The sequence below is a fragment of the Gymnoscopelus braueri genome (genome assembly GCF_963280865.1).
Source record: "Gymnoscopelus braueri genome assembly, chromosome: 18".
NCBI classification, from domain to species: Eukaryota; Metazoa; Chordata; class Actinopteri; order Myctophiformes; family Myctophidae; genus Gymnoscopelus; species Gymnoscopelus braueri.
In genome coordinates this window covers 21192584-21205022 of record NC_137618.1, presented here as the reverse complement: position 1 = coordinate 21205022, position 12439 = coordinate 21192584, and the positions used below count along the sequence as shown (strand labels likewise).

At 44.2% G+C, this 12439-nt stretch overlaps 1 protein-coding gene across 1 annotated transcript in view; it reads right to left on the bottom strand.

Moving 5' to 3' along the window:
* The window catches only part of myo16 (myosin XVI), a 128732-nt gene that overhangs the window by 77602 nt on the left and 38691 nt on the right, over positions 1-12439 (bottom strand). The window contains exons 5-6 of the mRNA XM_080412619.1: positions 5904-6012; positions 157-281 (exon numbers count right to left, since the gene is read on the bottom strand). Coding sequence (XP_080268745.1) covers positions 157-281; positions 5904-6012 — 234 coding nt within the window. The remainder of the gene's footprint in view (positions 1-156; positions 282-5903; positions 6013-12439) is intronic.

Genomic DNA, 12439 nt, shown 5'->3' with positions numbered 1-12439 from the left:
CGAATATTCGAATACTTATAGGTCGAATAATTCGAATGCTAAAAATCACTATTCGTGAATGCCCTAACACACACACACACGCGCACACACACACACACACACACACACACACACACACACACACAGTAGTGTGATACCAAAGGCGATGCTTCTTACCAGAGTGACCCCATCGTCGTTGGGCTGGTTGAGACTTGCTCCACTGGCAATCAGTTGCCTGACATCGGACAACATGGTACTGGGCCTCTGAGTCCTCATGGTGTGCATGGATGACACATCAACCCCTACAAGTAGACATAGGCACATTGTAAGTGCTACATGCACGCAGAAATCTTACACTTTTGAATCTACATGTTTTCTGTTTATTTGCTTTAGTTTTTTACACAATTAATGTGGTTGCCTGGAGGCGACCTTATAGCATAGTAATTGCACCTATTCATTTTATCCTAAAGCTTTGCCACTAAGTTCTTACAACGGTTTCTGCACCACATACATGTGATGTGTCAAACTGACTGGCTTCATTGGTAATAACATGCCACTATTTTTCTTGTGGAATTTTTAGTTTTTGAGATATACATTTTTACACATAACACATTTTCTCATTGGCTTGTATCACAAATTCTCTGTTTTGCCATCAAAGTATCTGTAGCTCAGAAACGGTAACATGTATCACACTATTCAAAACGTACTAATTAGAAGCAATCATGGTGTCACTATACACACTTTATGTTATGTTCTATACGTTTTTAACTGTAAGTCATAGAAACATAATGCATTGTCTCTGGATTGCTTGGGTCATATAATACATACAGTATGTATATAGGACACACCCTTTCCCGCCTAATTCGATTTTCCACCATTTACATTTTTCTTCAAAACACGTTGTCAAGCTCCTCCTACAGATTTTGTCCAACCTTTAATGCCCTTTTTGTTTTGTACAACCCTTTCTGTAGTCGTAATAAAGACCGTCAAACATGTTTTTGATATTCAGCAGCGGTTTGCGTTTTGTTCATAATTGGCTCCCAAAGTTTGTGGGACATTTTTACAAAAACGGACTCATTAATGCTTTGTCCTATCATCAACCCAAAATTCTAATCAATGGAGGAGCCTCGATAGAACACACCATCAAAAGCGCTTTGACTTAGGGGGTGTCACAGATTCAAAAAGATGAACGCAAGTCGTAGAAACATGATCTTTCCACATGGATTTATGCTTAACCCAAAGCATAATTTGCGTTGGGGGCAACCACACTTTACAATTTCCCCAAATTGTATAAGAAGAGTTTGGGAGACATCATTTGTATGACCATACCAGCAGTATAATACCTAAGGAAAAAACCTGATTCTCATTGGAAAACCCAACTAAGATCAAAGGCATGGCATCCAATAATCATGACACATAAGATCTCTATACATAATCATGAAGTTACTGTGATCTGAACGATCTAATTCACACCATGACTGGAATTTGGCTTCCACGTTCTAAGAAAGCAGCATTGTTCCATGCATTGTATATGGTGAGGAGCAGTGTTGGGGATAACAGCGTTACTGTAACAGAATACTTTTTTAGGTAACGGAGTAAACTAACGCGTTAGTTTTGCATTTAGAGTACTCGGTTACTTAGCTACCTTTTCCAAAATAATGCAGTTACTTTGTTACATTTAAGACCTTTATTTCCCTGTTCTTTCTGTTGCCACAAAGGAAAAGGAAAATCCATCCGACGCATTTTGCGCTGTTTCCTGATTAATGAATGCGCTCGTCTCTGTCAACGGATACTTGCACGGATGTTACACGAAAATCTGTGACCGGGCCAGCAGTCTGTGGTGATTGCAAAATCATTCTATTCAATGGGTCACCACTTTTGGTATGACACGCGGCTTACGGTATTACTGGTCTTGTTTACATTAATTTGTCGCACGTGTGCGATATGGCAGAGATTGAGCGAAGACAGAAAGGTTGCCCAATAGTACGTTGTGGCATATTCAAACTATTTTTGGATTTATTGGTTTTGGTGAAGCCCAGCACAGCTCCACAACACTGGTGGTCACTCCGGTAGGCTGCACTCTTGATTTTAACAAACTTCCTCGCAGAGGGGTTTTAATCGTCGGTAACGCAAAATTAACCAGTTACTTTTCTCAGAAAGTAATCCTGTACTGTAACGGAATACAGTTTAAATGGTGGTAATCCTGTAACGTAACAAGTTACTTTTAAAAGTAACGTTACCCAACACTGGTGAGGAGCAAGTAGTAACTTGTGACAGGAGGCGGAGCCAGCAAAAAAGCGGTGTGAAAAAGTTGATGAAAGTTCAACTTTTTCGTTGAGGTTGGTGGCGAGAAAAAGCAGCAGCCAATCATAAGCTCGCCGTGGTCTGATCTAGGCATTAACTAGGCAAATACGTGAAGGTGATGTGAGTGTTTCAAACGTCAGGACACATCTATTTTGCAGAAAAATGCATAGAGGAAAACCACTACTGCTGTTGGTGTGAATTTGGCATAAAGCTCTAGTCTAGACTGGCTCAGTCAAGGACAGACAGAGGTCAATGCAACACTTCATATTCACATACACACGCAGTGGGCACGGGTTCTGGTTGCTGTAGCGGCGTATTGATTATAGATCAATCTATGTTTCTCCAGCGATTAGCTGTGGGGCACTAACTAATGGGACTTTTCCACATCGATTGGTTGGATCAGCTAATCGATGGGTTTGTCTTCACAAACAAATGAGAGCCTTAGGCTTTGGATCTACAGTATGTCAGGCACAACCATATGGCTTGACATTCCGGTAAAAGGGAATTCTTACCATTGGTGGTTTCCAAACCAGCAGGTAACCTGTTATACATGAAAATGTTAGATGTATCTAGCGACAGTGGCTATACAGTAGGAGTTAGCCACTGTAACTTAAGAGTTACTGCAAAAAGAGACAAGAAAGATACTTTGTTATGATATTACTGTGTCACCCCCAATCTCTCTACAGAAAGAGAGTGACGCAGAGACACATGGACAGCCTGTCTTCTCCTTTCCATCCCACATACTCTATCAGGGCAGAGAGCATGCAGCAACGTTGCTATGGCAACAGAGACCTAGATCGTGCGGGCAAAAGTGTGTTTCGGGGGTGGCACGGCTCAGTGAGTGTGTGTGGGGGGGAGGGTGAATCGGGGAGATGGAGAGGGTGATGTATCTAGAGAGAGAGAGAGAGGGGGATTACCACAGGGGTTCACAGTAGGGAAGCAAGGACACCCAGAAGCCCCATGGCTTGTTCAGTGGCTGGTAAGGGAGGTGTGTCCGCACGTGTGCGTGCGTGCGTGTGAGCGTGCACTAGGGGTGGGACGATATATCGATATCACGATATATCGCAATACTTTCTCCCGCGATAACTAATCGATATACTGCCGAAAAATATCTATATTAAAAAATAGAAAAATAAAAAGGTTTTTTTTTTTTTTTTTTTTTTGATACTTTGTTTTTCCTACTCTGTATTTGTGTAATGATGATTTTGAACTGTTTGGTGCTATTTTATGTGTTTATGAATTGAATAAAAGGACTATCGTGATATATCGTGGGTGAAATTTCATGCAATATATCGTGATATCGCAATATATCGATATTTTCAGATATCGTGATATATCGTTGGTGAAATTTCTTGCAATATATATTGAATATCGTGATATCGCAATATATCGAATATCGTCGAATATCATGATATATATTGTTATCGTGGGCCTAATATCGTGATATATATCGTATATATAACTGTGAGGTACCCATATCGTCCCACCCCTAGCGTGCACGTACGCGCGTGTGTGCACGTACACACGTGTGTGTGTGTGTTCAGTATGTGTATGTGCGCAGTACTGAAGCCAGAACAGCAGAAACAGATGGGTGGTCTGAATTGTGACGAGCTGGCTGTCTGCACACTGCAGTCAGTAGTTCTCATCTGTCATGTGATCATGTGTGGCCGGTGACAGATGACGCAAAGGAGGAGAGCCCTCCATCAATGTGTCTGTGTGCACCATTCCTTCCCCTGTTGTCTCACAAAATAATCCTCAGAGATAAACTAACACACAATTTTACTGTGCATGCTCGCTCTCCCTGTCAGCCAATGTATCTGTCTATGTACATCTGACTATCTCTCCACTGCTCTATCTTTCTCTCTCTCTCTCTCTCTCAGTCTCTCTCTCTCTGGGTCACTATTCTTTTCTGTCAAGTCTACTGCTTTCACCCACTATTTTCTTGTCTCTCCCGAAGTTTCTGTGCTGACCTTCTCCTTTCTCAGTTGGAGAGAGAGAGAGAGAGAGAGATGTTCTAAGGCTTATACAGTAGGCTTGTGTGCGTTTGCTTAGAATCTAAACAAACGCACACAAGGTTAGGCCTACGGCCGTACTGTACTTCAGCAGCATGGACATACTGTACAGTATTCAAAGAAATACACCAATGTGCGCGCAAGCACACACACACACACACACACACACACACACACACACACACACACACACACACACACACACACACACACACACACACACACACACACACACACACACACACACACACACACACACACACACACACACACACACACACACACACACACACACACACACACACACACACGATTATCACAGCTATTTGTGGCTGAGGAAAATTGGGTCAGAACATTATTGGGTAATCAAAGGACTGTTTGTGTGAAGAATCTTAGTTTAGCTAAATCATGCATAGTAATGGTCAAGCACATTTGCTTCATCGCAACTATGTAATGTTCAGTAGATGTTAGTAGCATGCATATTAATGTGTAATAAATGGGGCATGTGATTAACTGAGTGGGACTTTTAATTGACAGAGAGTGAGGCTTAATTGTAGAAAGTGGGTGGAATGGGTGAGATGGCAAAACTGCCACCACATGCTGTGGTGATAAAGTGTCTCATCAGACAGGGCTCAAGGGACATGGAGATGACAAGAGAGAAAGAAAAAGCCATTAGAGAATGCCGTTGAAATGTAATGAAAACTGGTACATTAAAAAGAGAGGGGAAAGGGCATTGAACTGAACACTCTAAAGAAATACATCTCTCTTTTTCCCCTTGGTTTGTGTGTTGTGTTCGGCCGTCCAGACTGGCGTAAATAACAAACAAACAAACAGACGGACAGGGACAAAAACATAATCTCTGGCCTTCGGCCATCCGGCTGTCTGGCATGGCGGAACAAAATTCCTGTGTCAGAATGGGCTGTGGTAGGCTAGACTTGACTAAAATGATGGGACTGCAATATAGCAAGAGTGTTATGTAGCTGAACCAAGATGCATGCACTTGCATAGTAGTACAATACTGTTTCATTAAGACATGTCCTTCGACACATGTAAGACTACTAACCAACCTATAGCACCATTTCCTCGTCATTCTCTGACTCTCATGTTGTAACCACATGTGTACATGACTTATTAAATGGTAACTGTCACATTCTCACATTAGGCCAATGTCTCCTAAATGAGGAAATGGAAAGTGTTCTTTGAATCATTTAACTTATTTTTTTCTCCCTCTGTAGGGGTGCTGATGGTAATTGAGCAGCTTGCCCTACTGAAGCAGCCAGTTAATTGCTATGCAGTTCATGGAGAACGGAATGTCAAAAGTTAAACTGATCTCCCCTTTCTCCCTCTGCCTCCCTCTCTCACTCTGTCTCCCTCCGTCTCCCTCTCTCCTCTCCATCTCTCAGCAGCAAACCACCTGACCACGGGTTGGTCCACCGTAAGGTGACCTCGCAACCAAAAAGAACATGTCTCGAACATTTCTACACCACCACAACAACACAACACAACACAACACAACACAACACAACACAACACAACACAACACAACACAACACAACACAACACAACACAACACAACACGATAGAAGTGAACAGCGTGTCATGAGTTACCGTTTTCCTCCAGGTGCTTTCGGAGGATGTAGCTGGTCTCGGTCCCCTCAGAGGCGTAGTCCAGAGGGATGTTGCCGTTGACGTCCTGCAGCAGAACATTAACCCCGGCCTTCCAGACATAGGAGGGAATAGGAGGAGGGAGGGGGGGGGGGGGGGGGGGGGGGGGGGAGAAAATACATTGAGTCCTGGCTATGGCCATCCATCAGAGTGGGAATCAATGATTAAGTGGGCCCAATTATCAGAGCCTCCCAGATGCGTGTGACAATGAGAACAGCCGAGACGTTAACAGACAAAAAGGACTGAATTAAGCAACTCATTATATAAAGGCCTGGGGGTACCATGGAGTGGCGGGTGGGTGGGTGGATGGGGGGGGTCATTGATCAGACTTTGGGATCATCAGGGATGAGTGTGTATACACGCGCATGAGGCAAGATGAATGTGTGTTTACCTACTAAGAGAGTCCCGCCAACGCGGCCTTCTGTTTTGGTGTGAGATAACATGAAGACACCTTCCCTCGGGCGCTTTTAAAGACTGTTGGTCACAATACCATTATGATTGATCGCCTCTCCTTGCAGGAGCTCTGTTGCATTTGTGTATTATTAGGAACGCGGCAACGCTTCACCAGTAGAGCAGAGAGGTACAATATAGAATATACATGCTCCAGAAAATACAACACATTTACCTTACAACCCTGTATTGCTGTGTTGCCTACACTTCGTTTCCTCTGCCTCCCTCTATTTTTATCACCCTCTCCTCGGGGCGAGGTGGTAAAACCAACACATATCCTTTACAAGTGGCGATTGTCAAGCGTCCAGCCATAAATTGTGGCCCGCTGTTTGACTAAACAACAAAAGACAAGACGCTGTAACGACCGGTGCCGCTGAACGAGGGCCGATAAGAGGGACAGGGGACTTTAAGTGCGGATCCTTATTGAATATATACAGCTAATGTAATTCTAACGCCACAGTCGTAGTGCAGCAGAGAGATTTATGAGCCAGACCTCGGACAGACAGAAGAGAGGGGGGGGTTAAGAGGAGGAGGAAGGAGGTGAAAAGTGAAGAAGGGGGCCATCTGACAAAGCATCCTACGAAACATGAACCTTGGTTCGCTGAAACAAATCACCAAATCCAAAGTCACAAGGACACACAAGGACACACACACACACACACAGACACACACAGACACACACACACACACACACACACACACACACACACACACACACACACACACACACACACACACACACACACACACACACACACACACACACAGTATACTGTTCAAAGATTTAGTATTCGTTATTAAATACTTTTTTGTCTCAATTCAGCTAAATATTTATTATGATATTAGTTATTTTAGGGGGGGGATATCCTTTAGCCTGGAATCACAAATACAGTATGATAAAGGCAGAACACAGCTGAATGCACATCCACATCCAATGATAAAAGAAGTGGTTATAGCGAGGTCAGACATTGTGCAGGCATTGGTACCTCCCCATCTGGCTTATCAGGGTTAATTAGGGGTTAATGAAAGTATGAATTAACATTACCCATCAGTAACTGCTTTGTGTCAATTCATGAGCCAAAAAATATATTAATAAACCTACCCCAACAATAAGTATAACTCAAATACAGAGTAGGATATCAATTTTTCTTCTTACAAAAATAGCTAAAATAGCAGATCTATAAGCTCTATCAGTAGAACTCAAATACAAAGTACAAGATTTTGTCTCCCCAAAATAGCGCAAATGATCTACAAGCTCACAACATGTCGCAATGCGACACGTGTTGTGAGCTCGTCTATTTTCGTTATTTTTCATACGACATAGTAGGGCTTAAGTGGTTAAAATGGCCAATCACAATGGTCCTCCTGTGCACCTTGGACCTATCATTGGCCCCTGGACAATAATCGGCACGCGTTGGTGTGTTGGTGTGTGTGCTGCCTAGTGGGTAGTAAGGGATATGCGCTGTCCCTGACCTGTCACATGGAGCTCCAATAATAGTCTATAGTAGTGTGTGTTGAGGCTATGGGTTGACAAAGACACAGCCTGCTCTGTCTCCCAGGACCGTAGCACTCTCAGATGTCAAGCATCATCAGCAGCATCATACGCACCCACATACTTTTGTATATTGTAATACATTTAACAAATGCGGTAGAATATAAAAAAAATCACACCCTGTGTGAAGTGGGCGGTGTCTTGCTAGCTAATCACAATACTGAATGGAGTCGATCAATCATGTACAAAGGATAAATACATTTATTGAAACACTCTTTATGATGGACAAAACCATAACTTGAAAAAAACCAATATTTGGTTTTTTTCAAGTTATGGTTGCTTATATAGGGCTATGCACATGTGTCATGTGACACTGGCCAATCACAGTCCTGAATAGGCTGTGATTGGCCAATCACATCGCAGGATAATTCTACTAATTTCCTGGGCCCAGATCACAGCGCAGGAAAATGTACATTTTTCCAAATCTCACTTATAGGGGCGGTTTCACCGCCCAATAATATTTGAGTTGTGCTAAGCAGTCTCACAACATTTGACATGTGATAACTGGTCCAGATAAAAACATATTAAAGTGTATGGTATGTGATTGCCGAGAGGGAACCTGACGTTAAAGCCTGGCCCATCCATCTGGAGAGATTCATCACATGTCTGAATGCGTATGAAACGCTGCTGATGGATATTAACGAGAAGACGCCGACCCGTGGCTGGGCGCACTGCGAGGGGTTAACAAGCTGACCCCTGACCCAGACACGCTTATAGACGCTATATACTGTGTGATGGATCTGCCTCAGTCGCTGCGGTGACAGCAATCTGTTAATGCTGCGGTTCATAATAGGTGTTTGTTGACCACAGAAGAAATCGATAAGAACAATGACGACCATGTGGCTGTACTTGGGAGGGTCGTCCCCCGGGGGCAACTCCTTTCTGGGTCTGAGGCCCTTCGGTGGAGAGAGCAGTCACAGCACTCTGGATGTCCCTCCCAAGTCTAGACGATTGACCACAGAATGGACTACACTCTATAGTATAGGGAGAATATCACGGCCAACGGGACAGCTTCAGAACCTACCAAACTGCATCTATGTTGTTCAGAGCCCAGAATACATTTACCCATAAATGGATTCAACTAGTGTGAAGTCGAGCAGTGTGTAGCCACAGGCTCTCTGTTAATCATTTGACTTCAAAGGACTTGGAGCGCCGCCGAAGTTTGAACATCATTTTCCAAGTGCTCAAAGTGGGTCAATCCACATCCGTACTCCCACTGGGCTCTGAACAGTTAAGATAGGAAATTATGTTTTGTATCAAAGATTGCCTCCTGAGGTTTGCGTTATCCCAAACTGACATCTTTCACGGTGAGAGAAAAGACATTTAGGGTCAGCTCAGCATCTGGCAGGGGACTGCAGCATCCAAAACTGAAGAGTGGATTCATTTGTGGTGTGGGTAGGGTACACACACGACACGAGACAGCCTGACTCCTCTTTGCATTCCACGTAACCACAAACAAAATTGAAACTATTTAGAAAATAGTCGATCTACAAGTTGCGTTAAGGTTACATATTGTGAGCTTGTAGATTGGCTATTTTCAAACAATTGTCAAAAAATGTATTTTATTTTTGCCTAACGACATGCCCGAAATTGGGATGCCATGGTCAAAGTGCTTAAACAGTTCCCACACTTCAACAGCGTGTCAGGAAACAAGAACCAGGGGACCTGGTACTGCCAGACCCCTAGTGGTTGAAATCTGAATGGCCGGGCTTCGCATGACGTGTGTCCCTTCTACAGTATGTCCCTTCTATGACGAAAGGGGGACAGACGTTTTTGGCTGGGGCCGGGGGACAAAGTGACATACCATGTATGGAGAAAACAGATACAAAGCCTCATGTAAGCCCGACCCCTTGGGTCTGGCAAAAACAAGGCAGAAGCTAGGAGAGATATGGGACAACTCATGATAACTGTCTGTGCTGGGTTGTGGCTTTGAACAGAAAGCCAGCTCAAATGTCACACATGGATCCGATCAAGGCTGGTTGAGCAACATTGTGCAAGTATTAGGACATTCATAAACCAGTCACTATTGTCCTTGGCCCCGGTCATATTATGTTGAAACCAATATGATGAAAAAAGGAAAGGTCATTTCCTTTCCTTAAATAAATCCATGTTTTCATTTGAGGTATATTTCTTTTCCCTGACAGCTTCCACAGAAAGACCACCAAAACCCCATCATTTCTGCATTTCTTAACGAAGAGTTCACTGCAACCCACCAGAATCCCCGATTATGGACAGTTAATCCTGCCAGGGCAAGATGAGGGACATTAACCAAAACTGGAACTGGGAATGGGGCTGCATTTGGAAATGGAGTTGGGAATGAGGGTGTTTGGAGACGGCTTACTCCCACTCCAGCTGGTTGTGGGCTTGAGATAGGAGAATTATGATTAGAGCTAACGCCAACACAGAGAGACTACGTACCAAAGGGCCTCGTCAACCGCTTTCATTTCCTCGTCAGCAAAAAAAAAAAAAAAAAACTCATGAAATCAAAGGCAGAAACAGAGGATGACAAGAAAGGATGGACAAAGAGAACAAGAGAGGTCAGAGGTCCGTCATCTGTGCCAATCAAAGACTGTCACTCAGACTCAACTGACGAGACCTGCTGTTCAAGCTCTCATTAAAATGTAGACCCAGTGGTAAAATCTTCCACTTAGAGCCCTGATAAGAGAGTAGAACAGAAGAGAAGGTGCATACGCACTGGCCCTGGTGGAAGAGATGGGTGTTTAAGTGTCTGAACAGGAGAAAAAAGGGAAATTGCGGGGTCACTGGAGCTATTTTTACCCAGGCAGCCAGGCACGGCAGGCAGTGCCTGGAGCTCTCTCCTTTCACAAACTTATCCTCCCTGCTGCTTATGCCAGGAACAGCAACACATTGTACTGTATATTATCTTACCATGATTTTTTTAATATATACTGTACATTCTACAAGTAGTGCATTCCAACATGGCACGTTAGTTTAACCACATGAACATCCCTATTCTGGGTATATCATAAGGTGTACATTCGGCAAAAATAGCAGATCTAGAAGCTCAGAGCTTGTAGCTATTGTCGGCAAAGAGATTTGGTGTAGACTAGAGGGAAAAAAGCAGGGGGCCATGTATAGACTCCTGGGGGACCCTGGTCAAGTAAATAGGGTTTAAGTGGTTAACTCTTGGCTTACTGGGCTGTAGTGTTAGTAGCAGTCTACTCACAGCCAGCACGCACACGCACGCACACGCACGCACGCACGGACACACACGCACGGACACACACACACACACACACACACACACACACACACACACACACACACACACACACACACACACACACACACACACACACACACACACACACACACACACACACACACACACACACACACACACAAGAGGATATCTAGCTAGTCAAAGAGAGCAATTAGTATCAAAACACATTCAAGCTATCCTATTTAGCATTTTTGCTAGAGGGAAGCCGTGGAAAATATTGATTTGATGTTGGTGGAGTGAGGTGGAAACAATACTTGAACTACCCATATTTCTCACACTCTCTCCTTCATCCATCTATCCATCAATCCCTCCTTCCCTCCTCCAGCCGGGCTGAAGTCTGTGTAAGTGTGACCTCATTAGCTAGAAACTGGGTCTACATTCTCTGTGAATGGCAGACATTTAGTTTAGTGCCTCCCAGGGTGCAGTATTAAATCTCTCCCTCCCCCAGCAGAGCACGTCTAATATGAGTGTTTGGCATATCTATATCACATCCTGCTGTACTAGTGAGGCTGCCTGCATGGATCTCTGCTTTGGGGAAATGAAATGCACGCACACACACACACACACCCCCACACACACACACACACACACACACACACACACACACACACACACATCCCTGGCAGCCCTTCAAACATACCTCAAGGTTTGCATCTATCGCCCGCCCTGCAGACAGCCAGCCAGTAATACACCGGACCCAATCCAACCCTGCCAGGACCTCCCTATAGCTCCAGACTTAAGCCAACCCTCCCAGGGTCTAATCAACGGAACCAGAGCAAACCCAGCCCGCTGCTCAGTGAGGCTACATACCGTACATTGTCCTCCCCTACAGCTGGCCCTGCTCTCACTGTGGACCTAATCAGTACAGCCACCGTACAGACACTCATGGTCCCCCCGCAGACGAATACAAGTCCTGGGATCAGCCTCCGCAGAACAGACCAACACGTCTTTGATATCAAGCTAATGCAGCATTTCTGGATATGCTGCTCATGTGACGTTGGCTGTGAAAAAACACATTCAGTGTGTGAATTCTGCGTACTAGAAATAGACATTCCAAGTGGTGAGATATATCCACAATCCACATGATTGTCTTCTGGTCAAAACGGCATGGATCAACATGAAAATTCCAACAAAGCGAGGTGTGTGTGTGTCCATCTGTGTGTGTGTGTGTGTGTGTGTGTGTGTGTGTGTGTGTGTGCGTGTGCGTGCGTGTGCGTGTGCGTCAATCTATCC